This window comes from Suillus discolor (assembly GCF_016758755.1).
Source record: "Suillus discolor strain FC423 chromosome Unknown F5147scaffold_21, whole genome shotgun sequence".
In the NCBI taxonomy this organism is placed as follows: Eukaryota; Fungi; Basidiomycota; class Agaricomycetes; order Boletales; family Suillaceae; genus Suillus; species Suillus discolor.
In genome coordinates, this window is record NW_024541268.1 from 378537 (window position 1) to 397907 (window position 19371).

A 19371-nucleotide genomic window follows, 5' to 3' on the forward strand; every position below is an offset into this window, starting at 1 on the left:
GACCCTGGCTCACATACACTGCGTGGGGAAAGACATATGGTTAGTAGCAGACCCATGCCCTCTTTTCCAAGCTCTTAGATTCAATTTCATAGGAAAAATCATTCGCTCTCGTATGTTTGGAGTCGACTTGATCATCATCAACTCTGAAACGATCGCGCGGGAGTTGTTGGACAGGCGTTCTGGGACTTACTCTACTCGCCCTGTTATTCGCACCAACGAATTGTATATATTGCCGATTTTCATTCATTTTGTTCTTTATCAACTGATGATGCAGAGCTGGAGGGTCTTTCAATACTGCATTCCTTCCGTATGGAGAAACCTTACGACAACATCGCAAGATCTTCCATCAAGTCCTCAGGGCCGAAATCTCGGTCTCATACCGCGAGTTGTACTCTCGTCACGCAAATGAACTAGTCATCAATCTCTTAGGTGCCACTAGTGACCTACTACAGCATCACACTGAAGCGTATGTACCTAGTCCAGTGGTGTCATTGTGATGTATGGTCTAGTTGACGATAAATCCTTGTGACAGATACGCGGCATCCCTAATCATGGCTGTGACATACGGACATCTTGCTCACGGACATGAAGACTCGTTTCATTCCCGCGCGCTCGAACTCTTTGATATTGGCAAACATATTACTTCTCCCGAGAGGGCTGCCATTTTCACAGCCTTTCCTTTCCGTGAGTACCTTTGTCAACGACATGATTTTAAACATTCAATATAAGGTTACAGTCGAAAAGTTGCCAATTTGGTGCTTTGGTGGAATATTTGCCCTGATGGGACGCGGTAGAGAATTATCCCAACAACTTTTGAACGAGCCCGATAACGAAGTGAAGGCACAGCTAGTACGTCTGTGCAGAGTTGTGGATGGGAATTTAACCTGATCTGTTTGCGTGAAGGCAAATGGTACCGCTTCACACTCGTTGGTCGCTGACTTTCTCAGTCAACCTCACGATGACGCTGACGAAGATACGATGAAGGCTGTTGCATTGATGGGATTCATAGGCAAGTAATTTTTCTACCAGGACTGAATTCATCCATTGACAGGAATACGACATCTTAGCTGGCATGGATACTGTAAGTCGCTACTTCAGCAATGCTGATTCTTGATTTGATGTCCCGCAGGTTGCATCCGCATTGGACACATTCCTGCTGGCCATGGTGCTCTATCCTGACGTCCAAGCACGGGCTCGCGCAGAAATTGATCAAGTCGCGAAGCACGATAAAATGCCGTGCCTTGATGATAAGGTGTCACTGCCCTACCTTGATGCCATTCTCCGCGAGGTCCTGAGATGGCATCCTGTCGTCCCCCTAGGTTAGTCTGCACTAATATAACTGTGTTAAAATAGTCGACTCCTTGCACAGGAATTCCACATGCGACACTAAGTGATGATGTTTACGACGGGTACTTTATACCCAAAGGTTCGAAGTTATATATGTCGAGTTGTCGTCGACTTATCTGTAGTTTAATCAGGTGCGGTGGTGATAGTTAATCAGTGGTATGTCACGTTGGAGTGCATGTAAAAAAAAAACGGCGGCTTGAGCTGAGCGTGACTCAGGGCACTCTCTCGGGATGAAGACATATTTCCCGATGCATCGCGCTTCGATCCAAGTCGCCATCTGACAGTCGACGGGAAGCTGAAGGACCCTTTTGCCAACCATTTTGCCTTCGGCCATGGCAGGTGAATATTCTACACTTGCTATCATGTTCAATCATTCACCGATCTTCGCAGGCGTGTTTGTCCTGGTGGGCTGATTTACAATTGATCTAGCAGCGCTGAAGATACAAATGTTCTTGGCAGGTCGTTGGTTTGCAGAGAACGCTCTGTGGACTGCAGCTGCTACCATACTCGCTGTCTCACGCATCGATCATGCTAAAGACTCGAACGGAGACAGAATTGAGGTGAAGCCAGAGTTCACCACCGGTTTGGCGGTGTAAGTGGCCTAGTATGTATTCAAGAATGTATGGCTGACTCTGCGGAAGTCGTCCTGAACCATTTCATTGCTCGTTTGAAAGCGTAAACACAGCGAGAGAAAGACACCTCCGAGCAATGATGGATTCGAAGTAGTCTTCGTTTGTGCCGCTGTGTGTGATCAATATATATATGACATCAATCTCGTGGCCGAAAGCTCAAATGCATTCTTCAGCATATTCTTTGCTGCAGCATTGTTTATTGTGATTTTATGAACATTATCGCATATCCAGTTTGGGCTGCGGTAATCATTCTTGCGATACGGTTCACTTGGGTGCTTAGCACTCTGAATAATTGGCAATATCTCAGGCCATACATCTGGACTGGTCTCTCTGTGGATTGTCGGGGATCCCATCTTGCATCTGGTCTTACGACTTCTGTAGCTTCTACAGCTGCATAACCCAATCTCAGACGAGTGCATGGGTCGACCGATATTCAGGTAGGCCAATGTTGCAACGGGGAGAGACCTGTGAACCGATCAACGGTGTTCAGCCTAGTTGCGCCGCATTACAAGATTGTGGAAACGTTTTTGAAGACTCAACGAATTCGAAAGTAATGATCTCATTCATCAGAGACAGAAGTCGCAAGACCGTGCCTTCCAGTCACTCTGTGCCGTGGTACTATTACATGACAGACCACCTAAGTACAGACGAAGTCTAATTCGAATTCATCGTCGCTCGGAGGCGTCTTTCTCTCGCTGCGTTCACAATCTCAAATGAACACTGAAATGGTTCGGGGTGACTTCGGTAGAGTTAGCTGCAGGTTCTCGAATACATACTAGGCCACTTACATTGCCGTGCCGGTGGTGAACTCCGGCTTCACCTCAAACTTGTTTCCGTTCGAGTCTTTGGCATGATCGATGCGCAAGACGGCGAGTATGGCAGCAGCTGCGGTCCACAGACTACTTTCTGCAAACCAACGACCTGCCAAGGAAATTTATCATCCTCAGCACTACCAGATCAACCACGAACAATCCTACCAGGACAAATACGCCTTAGAATAAGGGTCAGTGAATGATTGAAAATGATAGCAAGTGCGGAATATTCACCTGCCATGACCAAAGGCAAAATGGTTGACGAAAGGGTCCTTCAGCGTTCCGTCGACTGTCAGATGGCGACTTGGGTCGAAGCGCGATGCATCGGGAAATATGTCTTCATCCCGCGAGAGTGCCCTGAGCCACGCTCAGCTCAAGCTTACATGCACTTCACCATGACATACCACTGATTAACCATTACCATCGCACCTGAACGAACTACAGATCAGTCAACGACGACCTCGACACATACGACTTCAAACCTTTGGGTATAAAGTACCCGTCGTAAACATCATCATTTGATGTCGCATGTGGAATTCCTGTGCAAGTGGTCGAACATTCAAACAGAGTTATATTACTGCGGACTGACCTAGGGGGACGATAGGATACCATCTCAGGACCTCGCGGAGGATGGCATCAAGGTAGGGCATTGACGCCCTGTCATCAAGGCACGGCATTTTATCATGTTTTACAGCTTGGTCGATTTCTGCACGAGCCCGGACTTGGATGTCGGGATAGAGCACCATGGCCAGCAGGAATATCTGCAATGCGGCTGCACTCTGCGGGACGTCAAAGTAAGAAGCAGGATTGCTTAAGTAGCGACTCACAGTGTCCATGCCAACTAAGATGCCGGATTCCCGTCAATCGATAAATTTGGTCCTCGTAAAGAAAACTCTTACCCATATACCCCGTCAACGCAACAGCCTTCATGGTGTCTTCATCAGCGTCGTCGTGAGCTTGACTGAGAAAGTCAGCGACCAATGAGTGTGAAGCAATACCATTTGCCTTCACGCAATCAGATCAGGCATCCACAGCTCTGCGCAGACGCACCATCTGTGCCTTCACTTCATTGAAGGGCTCGTTCAAAAGCTGTTGAGCTAATTCTCTACAGCGTCCGATCAGGGAAAATGCTCCACCGAAGCACCAAAGCGGTAACTTTTCGACTGCAACCTTGTGTTGAATGTTCAACATTATGTCGTCGATAAAGGCACTCACGGAAAGGAAAGGCTGTGAACAAGGCACCCTTCTCGGGAGAAACAATACGCTGGCCAATATCAAAGAGTTCGCGCGCGCGGGAAAGAAATGGGTCTTCATGTCCGTGAGCATTATATCCATATGTCACAGCCATGATTAGGGATGCCGCGTATCTGTCACAAAGATTGATAAGTCAACTGGACCATATATCACTACGATATCGCTGGATCAGGTACGAACGTTTCAGTCTGATGCTGCGGGTCACTAACGGCATCCAAGAGATTAATCACTAGCTCATTTGCGTGGCGAGAGTACATCTCATAGTGTGAGACCGAGACTTCGGCCCTGAGGACTTGATGAAAGATCTTGCGATGTCGCCGTAAAGTCTCGCCATATGGCAGGAGCACAGTATTGAAATCGACTCCGGCTCTGTATGGTCAGTGAATGAATAACAAACTGAATGAAATCCGCCAATGCATACAATTCGTTGGTGCGAATAACGGGGCGAGTAGAGTAATTCGCAGAACGCCTGTCGAGCAGCTCCCGCGCGACCGTCTCAGAGTTTATGATAATCAAGTCGATCCCAAATATGGAGGAGTGAATGATTTTCCCTATGATCAGACATGAGGTTTAAGAGCTTGGTAGAGAGGCCAGTGGTCTGCTACTAACCATATGTCTTTCCCCAAGCAGTATATGTGAGCCAAGGTCGTTTGGTATCCAGTTGCAGCGCATTACCGAACAATGGTAACGGAGGGGGGCCAGGCGGCAAAGGCAAAGGGTACACACGTCTACCACGAGTCAGACGCGAAAGGACAACCAGGGCAACAATGCACGATATCCCTGAAGCTAGAATATGAGTGGAGAGCATGGCGAGGGATTATGGTCGAGCCCAAGACATGTTTGATAGTTCGGCTCATACTTGAAGGCGTCTTTGACCCGAATAGCATGCTGACAGGTTTCGGAGTTGATGGTAACTGTGACTAGGCTCGGCGGGACCAGCCTGGCTTATATAACCACGGACGAGTCGAGTGGTCAGACACTTTCATTCGCGCACTGCATAGAGTACCGCATCTTTCTCACTTTTGCATTGCATCACTAAAATTGAAATAGGATACTTCAAATGATATCATTTGCTCCATATTATACTCCCTGACGTACGTCAGACTGGTCACGAGTCTAAACTGTGACATTAATGTTCAAGTGGTCCGAGTCGCTATGTCAAGTACTCACCGGACTTTGACGATTTCAGCCCGATTCTGTAAACTTCTGCTCTTAGTAAGTGTATCGTAACGCCGCGTACGCGCCAATTCCCGACGACGCCCGACACCATCTTGTGTAGTTTCTCCTGCCAAATCTTAGCATGCATTGTTTTAAATTTGAGGCTGTTCAACATGTTTGCTAGGGCGAGCCTGCCTGATCAAGTTGCTAGCCATCGTCAACTTTCACAACCAGGCGCCCCAAACAGCTCGGTGTATGAACATTCCAAGTTGGAACACGCACTCAAAAACCTTTTTTCTAGAATCACGAACTTTCCGGAACCCATAACAAGGTTCTTCACGAGATATTGGTTCCATCCAATTGGGGCGGTATAGGAATTTTACCGGCAAGCTCAACATTGGATAAAATGGATACACGATATTCGTGAGTGATGATATCATCGATGCGATTAATATCTATGCTAGCTAGTCTAGGGTACTACTTGTTGTCGATATCCACTTTCTTGCCGTCCCATTCGTCCAGACTCAGAGACGTCTATAAAATATCTGTCCACACTGTGTGCCATGGGCTCGTTGGTGGTCACACTAGTCTTTGCTAGATAGATTAATGATGAGTACTCTGTTGGACGTGTGGTAAGTTCTCCTAATTGAATTCTATTCTTTACATCCACCAGGCATCGTTGTTTGGAATCCAATGTTCTATCGAGGCGCATCTTACATCTAATCGTACGACTTTCTATAGCGTCCACAGCTGTATAACGCAATCTCAATCTATAAGTCGTAGTACGAGCGTTGCAACAGGGAAGGGCCCGTGAACCTATCAACAGTTTTGCAGCCTGGTTGCACCAGGTCACGAGATTTTGGAAACGGATCTGGTTTCTGAAGACTCAATGAATTCTCGTTCATCAGAGAGAGGTCGCAAAACCGTGCCATCCAGTGCACTCTGCGCCGTGGTACTATTACATGACACACCATCTTAAGTACAAACAAAGTCTAATTCGAATTCACCATCGCTCGGAGGTGTCTTTCTCTCGCTGCGTTCACAATCTCAAACGAACACTGAAATGGTTCGGGGTGACTTCGGTAGAGTTAGCTGCAGGTTCTCGAGTACGTACTAGGTCACTTACATCGCCAAGCCGGTGGTGAACTCCGGCTTCACCTCAATCTTGTTTCCGTTCGAGTCTTTGGCATGATCGATGCGCAAGACAGCGAGTATGGCAGCAGCTGCGGTCCACAGGCTATTCTCTGCGAACCAACGGCCTGCCAAGGAGATTTGTCATCCTAAGCACTGCCAGATCAACCACGAATGATCCTACCAGGACAAATACGCCTTGCAATAAAAGTCAGCGAATGATTGAAAATGATAGCAAGTGCAGAATACTCACCTGCCATGACCAAAGGCAAAATGGTTCACGAAAGGATCCTTCAGCTTCCCGTCGACTGTCAGATGGCGACTTGGGTCGAAGCGCGATGCATCGGGAAATATGTCTTCATCCCGAGAGAGTGCCCTGAGTCACGCTCAGCTCAAGCCGCCGTTACATGCACTTCACCATGACATACCACTGATTAACCATTACCATCGCACCTGAACGAACTACAGATGAGTCAACGACAACCTCGACACACACGACTTCGAACCTTTTGGTATAAAGTACCCGTCGTAAACATCATCATTTGAGGCCACATGTGGAATTCCTGTGCAAGGGGTCAACTTTTGAAACAGAGTTATATTACTGCGGACTGACCTAGGGGGACGACAGGATACCATCTCAGGACCTCGCGAAGAATGGCATCAAGGTAGGGCATTGACGCCCTGTCATCAAGGCATGGCACTCTATCGTGTTTCACAGCTTGATCAAGTTCTGCACGAGCTCGTGCTTGGACGTCAGGATAGAGCACCATGGCCAGCAGAAATGTCTGTAATGCAGATGCAGTCTGTGGAATGTCGAAATAAGAATCAGGACTAGGTAAGTAGCGACTCACTGTGTCCATGCCAACTAAGATCCCGTACTCTCGTCAATGGATGAATTTTGTCCTGGTAAAAAAAAAACCCTTACCTAAATATCCCGTCAACGCAACAGCCTTCATGGTGTCCTCGTCAGTGTCGTCGTGAGCTTGACTGAGAAAGTCAGCGACCAATGAGTGTGAAGCAGTCCCATTTGCCTTCATCCAAACAGATCAGGCAAAATTTCCATCCACAGCTCTGCGCAAACGTACCATCTGTGCCTTCACTTCATTGAAGGGCTCGATCAAAAGCTGTTGAGCTAATTCTCTACTGCGTCCCATCAGGGAAAATGCTCCACCGAAGCACCACAATGGCAGCTTTTTGACTGTAACCTCATGCTAAATGCTCAAAATTATGTCACCGGCAAAGGTACTCATGGAAAGGAAAGGCTATGAGCATGGCAGCCTTCTCGGGAGAAGCAATATGTTCACCAATATCATAGGAGTCGTAGGTGCCCTGTTACTGTTCCGACGTAGATCGGCTCCCAAAAGCTTCCGCAAACAAGGTACGTGCAAGGTGACGTTCCTTTGTCATCCATGGACCCCAGCAACTCCTCCCAAAGTATTCCTAAGCCGAGTAAATCTTAGTAAGTCGTCTCTCGGTTGCGGTCTTATGTTCCATATCGTCCTCCCTCATCAGATACGTGCTAGCCAGGTTTCCTCGAGGCTTGTTGTTCTCGTACCCGATCCTGTTTTGCTCGATGATCGCAAGCGTTCAATCTCGCCGGACTCTGAGGACGCTGAAGACGAGCTTGAAGAGCTTTGCCAGAGGCTTGTCGGTGAAATTGACCTACCTGAAAGTGAGTGGCTTAATTTCATTTGTGAATTCATCTTCAACTTAACGTTGTCTCAACAATTCACCAGCTGGACCAACCGTCTTAATGACAACGGACGTCACTTTGCTTCACCTTCCCATCGACACCCTCTGCCCAGTACTATGGATATCTTGGATTCTTTCGCGTCCATCTCCTGGCTCAAGAAGCGCGGTGTAGAGACTCGTGCCTCTCATTGTGCAATATTGCAGTTTTCACTAGGGAGTACATGGCACGAACTTGTAGCATCACTCTGTATGCTATCCACAGCTATTCCTACATGAGGCGCAGCTTTCCTGCACAACGCGCAACTCGCACGCGTACCTTTCCCGCGCTTCACGATGTATATGCGCGCGCACTTTCCCGCGCTTGAGTGCCCTATAGCGCCAGCCATCTGGAAGCATCCATCCACTGTCCACCAAGTTCCCTAGTGCGTATATTTCCATTTCTCACATTTGCATATTGTTCCATCTTTATTTTTATCATGGACCCTTACTTACATATATCCTTACATACCTTACTCAGTAGCGCTTCGGCTCCGCATGACAGCACTTAGGTGCCATACTTAAGCGCCAGCAGTACATACTATTACTCACTTACTCTCCCACCAGAACGACAGAGGACTGAACCACAACAATACCCATTTACTACCCAGCAGAGCATAGTTGAAATCTATTACTTGGCACCTCACATATAACATCTCTCAGCTTGCATCTCTCACCTCTTGTCTAGTGTCTAATCATCACTTAAGCAAACTCACTCTTACTCTCACTTGTTTCCGCATACACGCGCGCACATTCCTGCGCTTCGCGCGCACCAGCACTTTCCTGCGCTTCGCATTCGCCAACCAATAGTGCCTTCGGCGCCTACTACTAGATCCTTGCTGCACTCGCTTCCCCTTTAGGGTCGAATGCACTTGTCGTCTCAAGTATAGCAGACTAGGCAACGCGTGACCTTACAACATTTATAGATACAGTCAGGAGCACTGTTTGTGCCTCGCTGTATCGTTGAACCTTCAGCGGTCTCATACCTGGTCTTACGTTCTCCAATGAGCTCATCAGTCGTGATGAAGGTATGCACACCGATTTTGCTTGCTCTTCATTATGCTATCTTATGCTGACTGTCTCGCTAGATGCTCTCCCTGTTGGCCTTAGTGCTGCCGTGGTCCGGTTCGGTCCAGTTCTGCAAAATCTTCGAACCCCGAACCGGTGAAGGTACAACAATTCAGATGGTGAGTCTGAACAATGTTGGGTCTTGCAGAACCTAGCTGCTATTCGACCCTAAAGGGTTTCTGGACCAGGCTCAAGGCTCAGAGAAGAGGAAATATGATAGAAACTTGCTGAATACTCAGACTCATAGTAGAACTGGTGAAAAGGTAACTTGATTATGTAAGCTACAAAAGTGCAAACATAACACTAAGGTAAAAACAGTCTCTGCAAGCCCAGCCAGAAATGAATCCCTACACCGGACCACAGAGAACGGTTCTCTGTGGTCCGGTTCGGTTTTTTTCTGGTCTGAACTCGAACCGAACCCGAAAATTTTCAGTGGTGAGCGTGAAAAAAAAATCATTGAAAGACTAGTTTACACATCAAGTAGCTACTCCAATGACATGGCTACATATGACTCTATGCCTCTGTAGCCACTGATCCAAGAGCTAACTGATTCGATCTATACAAATGGTGAGAATGAAATAAAACACAATAACAACCAATGCTTACCGTCGATGTTAGTGGGTAATGTGAACCTGCGGCGTCTGATCCAGACAAGCAATTTGAAGTAAGCTGCCTTGTAAGGCACACATCAGTGAGAGTGTTTGTTAGAATTGAAATCATTTTACCTCCGTCGTCAGCGAAGGAAGACATTCAGGACAATGAGAGAGGTACGTGCGGTTTGAGTCGCGCCTCCATTCTCAGATGTTGCCGTCACCTTTTTTTATACACAGAACAGGGAGAAAACACCTGCACGTCTCGAGTGAGAGGCGGCGGGTGAGAGACAGCGGGGTGAGAGACGGTGGGCGAGATACAGCTAGCACGCCGAAGAGAGATAGTATCACGGCCACCAGAAAAAATGCGTTCGACAGCAACAGCTGAGCCTGGAATAGCGAGAATATCACGAGCCAGATGTGAGAGGTCATTGAGGTATGTTGGGAGTGGGCAGCGCACCTTGTTTGTCTCCTCGACAACTTTCTTTCTCCCATTCCTCTTCTCCTTTCTCTTTCCCCCGGCGTCTTCCTTTCTCCTTCACCAAAGTGTCGTCCGCATTCGCCTTAGCCACACCAGCATTTGCTGGCGTGTGCTGGGCACATGGGCTAGACACTGGTTGTTGCTGGAGTGGGGTAGTGGTTGCAGCAAGTGGTGGTGGTGGTGGCGGTGAAGGTTCAACGATACAGCGAGGCACGAACAATGCTCCTGGTTGTATCTATAAATGTTGTAAGGTCGCGCGTTGCCTAGTCTGCTATACTTGAGACGACAAGTGCGTTCGACCCTAAAGGGGAAGCGAGTGCAGCAAGGATCTAGAGGTATGCGCTGAAAGCGCTACTGGTTGGCCAATGCGAAGCGCGGGAATGCGCGTGCGTGTATGCGGAATCAAGAGAGAGTAAGAGTGAGTTTGCTTAGGTGATGATATGATGTAAGACAAGAGAAGAGAGATGCGAGGTGTAAACAAATAGATTTCTACTATGTTCTGCTAGGTAAATAGTGGGTAGTAACCAGTAAGTCCTCTGTCGTTCTGGTGGGAGAGTAAGTTCGTAAGTAAGTATGTACTGCTGGCGCTTAAGTATGGCGCCTAAGCGCTGTCATGCGGAGCCGAAGCGCTACCGAGTAAGGTATGTAAGATATATGTAAGTAAGGGTCCATGATAAAAATAAAGATGGAACGATATGCAAATGTGAGAAATGGAAATATACGCACTAGGGAACTTGGTGGACAGTGGATGGATGCTTCTGGATGGCTGGCGCTATAGGGCGCTACAGCGCGGGAAAGCGCGCGCGCATATACATCGTGAAGCGCGGGAAAGGTACGCGCGCATGGCGCGCGTTGCGCGGGAAAGCTGCGCCTCATATAGAGATAGCTGCAGGTAGCACACAGAGTGATGCTACAAGTTCGTGCCATGTACTCCCCAGTGAAAACTGCCATATTGCACAATGAGAGGCATGAGTCTCTACATCTCCCAGGGACTTAAATTCTGAGTGTCCCCACTCAGCGCGTGTGTGGTGAGGATCTCAAGTGATAGTATGCGAGTACGATGCATGTACGATGCTTGGGTTGTTGGGCGATGAATGCGCACGCATAGGAATGTATCACATGATATGCACGAAGCGCGGGAATGCGCAGGTGCGCGCGAGGCGCGAAGGTGCGGGAAAGTGCGGGCGCATATGCGCTCGAGGCGTGGGAATGCAGCATAGCATGGCGAATTGCAAGGGTGACTCTGGTGTGAATAATGCACCATGGGTGTGAGGCGATGATGTGAGAGTGATATGGCTGTGGTGTGCGAAGCGTGGGAGAGTGCGCGCGCATAAGGCGCGAGAACATGCGTGAGTGTTGCATGCGCTGCATTCTGTGGGGGCGCAAGGGGCTGTTGCACAATGATCTCTGAGTCCAATATGCGTGCATGAGCATGATGCGAAGTGGCGCGGTCCAAGAGCGATCCAATCCATGTCCAAACCAAGTCCTGCTAGGTGCGCTAAATATTAGGTGCTAAAGGTTTGAACAGCATGAGTAAAACTTTATGCGAAAATATGAAGAGAAAACAGTAAACTTTGCGGATGTCCTATCCGACTTGTCTTCTTCGTGCGGCTGTCGACATCTACACCTTCCTATGAGCAAGGCGTGGGAAGCGCGCGCGCACGTGAGGCGCATGGGTGCGGGAAGATTGCGCGCATATGTGCGCGTTCTAAGGTAAAAAGAGCATGGTGCCGCGTCATGCGTGCGAAGAGAAAATAATATCCTATTGAGCTAGGCGGGCACAATCTAAGGTTGTTCTGGTGTTTTTTCTTCTATATTCTTCTAGGCGATCCCTATATGCATATATATCTGTGTGTTATTAGTCCTTTGGATGGTGTTATAATGAGAGAAAATAAAAATGAAAGAGCACTGGACGAAACCCAGGGTAAAACGAACGGTATCCTATGAAACAGCAATGGTATGTGTTTTTCTTTGGTGCGCAGCTGAAGCGCTTGAAGCGCGTGGTGTGTGTGGCATAGGCGAGGGTCAGAAGGCGCAAGGCTGGCGCGCTTGGGGTGCTTGGTTCCTCTTCATCAAGCCTTTTTGATTGTGACTCCGAGGTGGGCTAGTAACTGGCAGAATGAATTCCTGCACAACGCGCTGCAGGTTGAAGGCGCGCCAATGGGAGGCGCTGCAAGGGGTGTAGAGGTGCTCTACAAGCTGATAGGATGCGCGCGATGTGCGCGCCTTGGGGCGATTTCGCGCGAATTTGATTATATTGGCCGAACATGCAAGGAACGGCCATTTCTCTGCAAATGTGTTAGCGAGAGACATATATAGTTTGAAATTAGGCGCAAATGTTGCGCGAATGGGCTGTAAGGGTGGTTTATCAAGGCGCAATAGGCGCATAGGTGAAAGAGAATAGTGCACGTCAGGGTGTGCAGGAACAAATTTGACATGGTAAGCAAGAATGTGAAGAATGCGAATAAATGTGGAAAGTGTGAAGTTAAAGGTGATGATGGGGGAATTAGGCGCATATGTATGTGTCAGGTGCGCGCCTAAGTCGCGCCTGGATGGCTGATTGGAATATATTTTGTGTTGAATAACAGAAATGTGATTTAAAAGGGGAGAAACAATAGAAATGCGATAGTGTGAAAACTCTGCTAAAATTATGAATGCGCGAGGCGCGGGAATTACCGCGCGATGCGCGCGATCATGGCACGTGAACAAGGGTTGGTGCGAAGATGAAATTAAAGTGTTTGGAATTCTCATATAGCTCCTTAAGAGCTTTAAACATGAAAGGGACAAAAAACGCGAAATGAGATGAGGGAAACTATACAATGCCTCTAGGCGCACACATTGCGCGTTCTCAGGCGCAATATGGTGCGCCTGAGTCATCCCAGGGTCGCCTGAGACATGCTCTGCTTGGTGGTTGGGCAGTGTGATGCACGGATGCTTTACTGGCAAGGGATAGTCACTAGAAGCAAAAAGCACGACATGCGCATGATCGTTAGTGACAGATGGAATTACCAGAGGCAAAGTCTGGTTGATGCGAGGTGCAACTTGTGCCTCTGATGCGGTAGAAGGCTCCTCTATAGGCGCGCTAAGGTGCAATAGATGTTTAGGGTCATCCCTGACCTCTGGCGATGTGAACGGCGATAGCGGTGACAGTGAAGGCGTGATTGGCAAGATTTCTTCCTTAAGCGATGCAATAGCGATAGGCGAGTGTGTTTCAAGCGATGGCGTAATAACTTCCACAATGGGCGCGTTATTGTGCAATAGATGTTTAGAGTCATCCCTGACTATAGGCAATGCGATAGCGATAGGCGAGCGTGATTTGAGCAGTGCGTTATTGTGCAATAGATATTTAGAGTCATCCCTGACTACGGGCGATGCGATTGATGCTGACATGGGCAGCAAATGAGAATTGTCAGTGTGCAAAACAGGTGAAGAAAGAGATGATGATGGGGGCAAAGAGGCGCCTGCAGTGCGCTTCTGGTTGCGCTTCGCAGGCGCGCGCTCGAGTTCGTGATCTAAAGCGATGCAGTCTGGTATAGCTTTGTGTGCTGGCGCAGTTGATGGTTCAGGCGAGCGTGAATCGCGCGAAGGCGTGGGAAAATCGTGCGCAGGAGGCGCAAGGATAGGAACTGGTGGCCTTTTGTCAAGTACAACATCTGAGGATGCGCGATAGAAGAGTCCAGCTGTCACACTAGCGCTAGTGGACGTATCCTGTGTTGCGCGGCTCGTGTAGTATTGATCTTTGCGCTTAGTTACCATGGCTTGCACCGGTGCTTGTGCTGGCGCGGTCGCTGTGACTAAGTTCGCAAATGGCACTACTACAGGCGCGTTAACTGGCGCGCTTGGCGCGGGAAAAGCGCGCGCAGGTAATAGGAACTGTGCGGCTGCAAAGACGTCCATGAACGGATATGGGTCGTGTGGATAGTGGTCGGGGAACTTGATCATAAGGCGCAAGCGAATTTGCGGCTGAGCATCTCTAGGGATTCCTTCCATGAATAAGCGGTCGCGTTCGGCCTTTCCAATACGGTCTTCATCCATAAGTGGCTGCATAACCTTCCTGAATGCGCGCAAGTAATTGCTTAGTTCAGTGCAAGAGGGCATAGGTTTGTTAGCGTATTCTCGCGCGATGGCGCGTAAGTCCGCGAGTGCATAGCGTCTCTTGCCATCCCATCCTGGATACATTACCTTCACCTCATCTAAGAAGGCGTCGTAATCGCTTACTTGCGCTTCAGGCATGCCTCCCCATAGTTCTCGGTCATCGCGTTCAAGGTAGCGAATAATACCTTTGATGCGGTCGAGTCCTTGGAGTCCTGCTTCATCAGCGAGCTGCTCATATTCATCAATGAACTTGGCGAGGTTGTCTGTAGTGCCGTCAAATTTGGGCGCGTTTGTTGTGCCACGGATGGGCATTCTATAAGGCATTGAAGCGCGAGAAAGGCGCGCGCGCGAGGCGCGAGAATGCGTGACTAAGGATGGTTAGCTTGTGAAAATGCAAAGAGATTGACCTATATGTGCTAAATGGCGCTAAGTGCAAAGGTGCACGGAACTAGATCTTGCTGACTGTTCCCCTCGCGGTGGGCTCCAGTTGAAGGTACAACAATTCAGATGGTGAGTCTGAACAATGTTGGGTCTTGCAGAACCTAGCTGCTATTCGACCCTAAAGGGTTTCTGGACCAGGCTCAAGGCTCAGAGAAGAGGAAATATGATAGAAACTTGCTGAATACTCAGACTCATAGTAGAACTGGTGAAAAGGTAACTTGATTATGTAAGCTACAAAAGTGCAAACATAACACTAAGGTAAAAACAGTCTCTGCAAGCCCAGCCAGAAATGAATCCCTACAGCGGCACGGTTAACTCAATCAGTAAATAAAATGAAAACGGATATACAAATAACTACCTTGAGGACAGAGTCTTGAGAGTTGATTGATTAGTACTAACCTTCAAAAAGGCTAAAAGTAGCCTAATTAACCAATAGTGCAACTCCCGAAGACGACACTTTGACGTCGACATAGAGACTGACGTTGTCGTAGTTGAAGTCGAAGTCGAAGTCGAAGTTGACAATGGGTTTGGGGTTTGGAATGGTTTGGGAAGGTCGAACCAGAACTGGACCGTTTGGGAAGATCTAGAACTGAGAACCGTTTTCCGGTCCGGTTCTGGCTGGCGCGAGAACCATGGACCGAACTGCAGAGAACCGGACCAAAAGTCCGGTTCGAACCATGGTTCTGGACCGGACCGCGGCAGCACTAGTTGGCCTCATTGGTATGAATGCCAAGCTCATGTGCCAGTACATCGAGTTTGTCACAGACCGTTTGTTGGTGTCGCTAGGCATTGATGAGGTGCGCAATGACACAAATCCATTCGACTTCATGGACATGATCTCACTACAGGGGAAGACCAACTTCCTCGAACAACGTGTGTTGGATTACTCGAAGGCGAACGTCAACCACACGAATGCTAAGACCGATCGGGTGGCAAGTAAGTACTACATCTATGGTGCTATGACCTTGTCTAACAATCTTTTATCTAATAATTCAACAGATCCAGCGCCATCGTGCCTCGTCAACTGCGCCCTTCAGTGTGCTGAAAGTGTTCATCAAGTGCTCCTGCCAGGGAGCTATATGTCGAGATGCGCCATTTTGAGTTGTCTATGATAATTAATGACGGAGACGGAACACTGGTCAGTGAGTAGTCTATGATTCGTGCACCTGGCTGTAGTGCAAATGACAGGCTGTTGAATGTGCTGATTTGTGATGACATCAGTGGTTGGTGAAGCGAGACTGATGGTGGCTCATTGAAAGTGGTCAGGACGGAATCCTCGTCAACCGTGTCATATGGTGGCATTGTGATGGCGCATGTGGTGGCAGTGTGTCTGGTGGCTGGTTGTATTGGCATCGTGACGTTGCGAACAGTAAGAAGTTGCAGAGGTTGTGGTGTGGCTGTAGGTTGTGAGGACTTGTAGCGTTTTTTTTGTGCCAAAGCTAAAATAATGTTCAGTTATATTCAATATTCAAGATAAAGCTCGTACTTTGCCGCACAATACATCTTGTTGCACGATAAACTTGAGTTGCCTCTTGGTCTCGTGTTGAGACTCCAAATGTAGCATGGACATTCATGCTACTCGTTGCTCCTTGATCGAACTTCATGCCCTTCATGATTCCAGCTAACAGAGTCAAGTGTACACCTTCACGGTACGCATTGTGGTGAGCTTGCTCTTTCCCATTGGTCGTAGAAGGTGATGCTTTCCATAATGCAAGAGGAATCAAGCTCATAGGTTGGTACAGTGCCGGAAGTGCGAATTTTGTTCCTTCGAGTTTGTCTTTCAACCATGCTAGTAAAAATGTCAGTGAAAATTAATGGTTCCTGTGATTGTAAATAATTACCTGCAGCCTTTGGCCCACCACGACGAATAGTATTGAATGTTCTCTGGATGTCTGGGTGTTCCTCACATGTCGCTAAACTAAGCATTGCCGAGTAAACTTCATCCAAAACATGTGTGCGAAGAGCATGAACATTTCTCTTAAAGTGAGCTACACATAGCCGGTAAAAACGGCGAAGATGATCATATGGGCCCAAGTCGGACACACGTCGGTGAGGTTCATGTGTGCATGATGTTGAGATGGAACGTGAAAGCTGCACACAGTACATTCCTAAGCCTATGTCTCATGCATCAGTGAATGCACGGATGAGGATAATCAAACATACCAAGTCCTTGGCCTTTGTGGCTGTCAGCAATAACAATTTCGCACCCAAAGCCATGAATGTGGTGAAATGAAAAAGACTGGCCAGTGTCTGCAGATGCAATGTCAAAAATTTGCTGAAAGAGAATTAAGTGTGCCTTCGCGCTTTGTGATGTGGTGAAGGCACGAGCGCTGACAACAGCTGAAGAACCATTAATACCTAAGGGTACAAGTAGTGATCTATTTCACTCACAGCGACAATGTTCACTATCCCATGATTCAATCTCAAACTCCTGCCATCCTTGTGCTCGTTTGAATGAGGTGTCAATAGACAAACGCTTGGCTTGTATGAGATGTGATGACATTTGTGATGTCATACACACAACCAGTTTGAACTCCACACCACGTTCAATGACGTGTGTTTCTGCACAGCGGACATAGCGCTGCTCCAGAGGCAGGGATGCATGTTCGTTTGCAAGACGACGTGCACCTAAACAGAAAAAAAATGATAATCAGGGATTGTACTAGGTGGTTCAAATATTGTATGAACATACCTTCAAATCCTGTTCCACTTGGGTACTTCATAGACCTCGTTATGTTAATAAGGCAACACACATGGTCAAGATTAGCGAGTGATGGATGGAGGTCTTGAAGCATTGCATCGCGGCCATCAGGAAATTGCCAGTCGAGCACTCGATGAAGACCCTCAACAAAGGCCGTATCCAGGTATATTCGTCGTGGTGTTGCATCTGCAAGTTTCCACTTCATGAGGGAAACTAATTTATGAAATACATCAATGAGGGGAGGCGGAGTTTTGACAGGTAGAGGAGGGGGATGTGAATGAGGGTTGGTGCAAAGGACAAGTATTCGAGGGCAGGCAAATAGATCTTCGGGAACATATATGTCAAATGATGCTGCGCAGTTGTGTGCCCATTTTCGTAGAACACCTTGCTTCAATGTACCATCAGCCCGGCGATGCCAATGTGCTGAAGCACAAGGATATGATTGAAAATAACAAGCTACAAAACAGGAAAAAAACATATGGCACACTTGTTTTTGTGATGATGGACCAGTAACAAAACTACACAGCATCAGGGGACCATATCCCTGTGACTTTGCAAGTTGCTCGCACTTCATAATCATGTGGTGGTCGTCATCCAGTAGTGCCTGCAAGTAGCAGGTATCACTCTCCTGCAAATTTCGTATGAATAAATGCGAGCATGCAGTGCGAGAATGCAGGCTGCATCTGTGATGCAGAATGTGAGATAAATGTGAGCAATAGTAGATAAATAAAAACTTACCGAATAAATGGTTGATTATATGCATCAAAATGCATGACAAGTCTTCCATTACATTTTTTTTTGACTGGTCGACGACTTGATGGTATGCAGCCAATATGGAGATCGGTATCAGAACTGGTAGAGATGCTGTCGAGATACTGGTCAGCTGTCAGACCCTCAAAATCATCATCAATATCTATGCTACTATCTCCTACTACGTCTGTGTTGTTCTGTCCATCAGTAGGAGAATGAGGCGAGCAGCCACGAAGACTAAGAGCAACAAAAAACGCAAGAGTTTTCTCGAAAAGTTCTTGGTCAGCAGTGCCAGCAGGACCTCGTCGTCGCAAGGTAGATGGATGGTGAGCTAAAACTTCAGAAACATTGGTGAAATGGTGTGCAGAGATATCATGCTGACGTCCTGAACAAATTTTGAGGCCCTTGCCTGCAAGAACATTTGAGAATCACCCAAAGACGATGTATAAATTACTTACATGATGTTCTGAGCTTTGCGCACGAAACTGGTTGCCCTCCAGCATCATGGAGCATTAGACATTTCCCAATGATTTGACCACCGTGCCTGTCACCCAAGGAATACTGGAAGCTCGACTTAAGATGCAAGGTAGAAGTAAACATGGAAGGGTTTATATGAAAGATATGGGCGATGGATTCGTCGGCATGGCGTCTGGTCTGTGGGTACTCAACTGTGGCACCAATTGGGTGCTCGATGATGGCATGTGCAGAAGTCTTGCGCGTGACACAATGCCGTCCTTGCAGACGATCTTCCACTGTAAAAGGTTGTGCAGGAGGTGGGGTATAACGGGTGCCAGCAACAGCTAGACAGGTATTACGAGTAGATAGAGAAGCGGGGCAGAATTTAGGCAGAGTACTAGGAGGAGGTGATGAAGGTGATGGTGGTGGTGACGGTGATGATGATGGTGGTGATGGCGATGATGACGATGACGAGAATGAATCCAGGTCTCGTGGAGACAGACCAGCATTTTCAAGGAGGATCTGTGCACTCTGAACCGCAGAGCGCTGAAAGTCAGTAAGAAAAGACATAGCTACAATATTTAGCTGTTCTACAGACCTCTTCATATACTGTCAATATCGGCTAGGTTGGACATTAATCAATGCTGAGATCTATGACGCTTGAGCGCAACACCTAAGTTGTATTGCCTGGTTTGGGAAAACATCAGCGCTTTCAGTTAGCTTAAAC

At 47.8% G+C, this 19371-nt stretch overlaps 5 protein-coding genes across 5 annotated transcripts; 2 read left to right on the forward strand and 3 right to left on the reverse strand.

Annotated features, from left to right (window-relative positions):
* Positions 1–112: 112 nt before the first annotated feature.
* On the forward strand, positions 113–1943 carry F5147DRAFT_772586 (cytochrome P450; the record flags this gene model as incomplete). Its single annotated transcript, XM_041441362.1, has 12 exons — positions 113–222; positions 275–466; positions 533–684; positions 737–849; positions 904–987; positions 1052–1081; positions 1130–1319; positions 1370–1426; positions 1479–1503; positions 1564–1686; positions 1738–1751; positions 1807–1943. The coding sequence occupies 12 exons, from the start codon at positions 113–115 to the stop codon at positions 1941–1943; spliced, it is 1227 nt and encodes a 408-aa protein (XP_041294014.1).
* Positions 1944–2524: 581 nt separating this feature from the next.
* Positions 2525–4853, reverse strand: F5147DRAFT_634469 (cytochrome P450; the record flags this gene model as incomplete). Its single annotated transcript, XM_041432864.1, has 13 exons — positions 2525–2718; positions 2768–2900; positions 2957–2970; positions 3026–3148; positions 3196–3220; positions 3274–3330; positions 3381–3632; positions 3691–3796; positions 3842–3954; positions 4007–4158; positions 4226–4414; positions 4467–4596; positions 4655–4853. The coding sequence occupies 13 exons, from the start codon at positions 4851–4853 to the stop codon at positions 2634–2636; spliced, it is 1578 nt and encodes a 525-aa protein (XP_041294015.1). The 3' UTR covers positions 2525–2633.
* Positions 4854–6099: 1246 nt separating this feature from the next.
* On the reverse strand, positions 6100–7488 carry F5147DRAFT_836353 (cytochrome P450 CYP2 subfamily; the record flags this gene model as incomplete). Its single annotated transcript, XM_041443996.1, has 10 exons — positions 6100–6280; positions 6330–6462; positions 6519–6532; positions 6588–6710; positions 6763–6787; positions 6841–6897; positions 6948–7137; positions 7186–7199; positions 7260–7365; positions 7420–7488. 10 exons carry the CDS (start codon positions 7486–7488, stop codon positions 6196–6198), a joined length of 816 nt encoding a protein of 271 aa, XP_041294016.1. The 3' UTR covers positions 6100–6195.
* A 7956-nt stretch (positions 7489–15444) lies between these two features.
* Positions 15445–15651, forward strand: F5147DRAFT_797113 (ferritin-like superfamily; the record flags this gene model as incomplete). The annotated part of the gene is made up of 1 exon (XM_041443191.1): positions 15445–15651. A coding segment is annotated over one exon (207 nt), but the record flags the coding sequence as incomplete, so codon positions are not given.
* A 106-nt stretch (positions 15652–15757) lies between these two features.
* Positions 15758–19214, reverse strand: F5147DRAFT_772592 (uncharacterized protein; the record flags this gene model as incomplete). Its single annotated transcript, XM_041441363.1, has 9 exons — positions 15758–16176; positions 16224–16526; positions 16579–16851; positions 16901–17077; positions 17129–17365; positions 17430–17826; positions 17926–18121; positions 18177–18597; positions 18647–19214. 9 exons carry the CDS (start codon positions 19212–19214, stop codon positions 15758–15760), a joined length of 2991 nt encoding a protein of 996 aa, XP_041294018.1.
* Between the last annotated feature and the right edge of the window lie 157 nt (positions 19215–19371).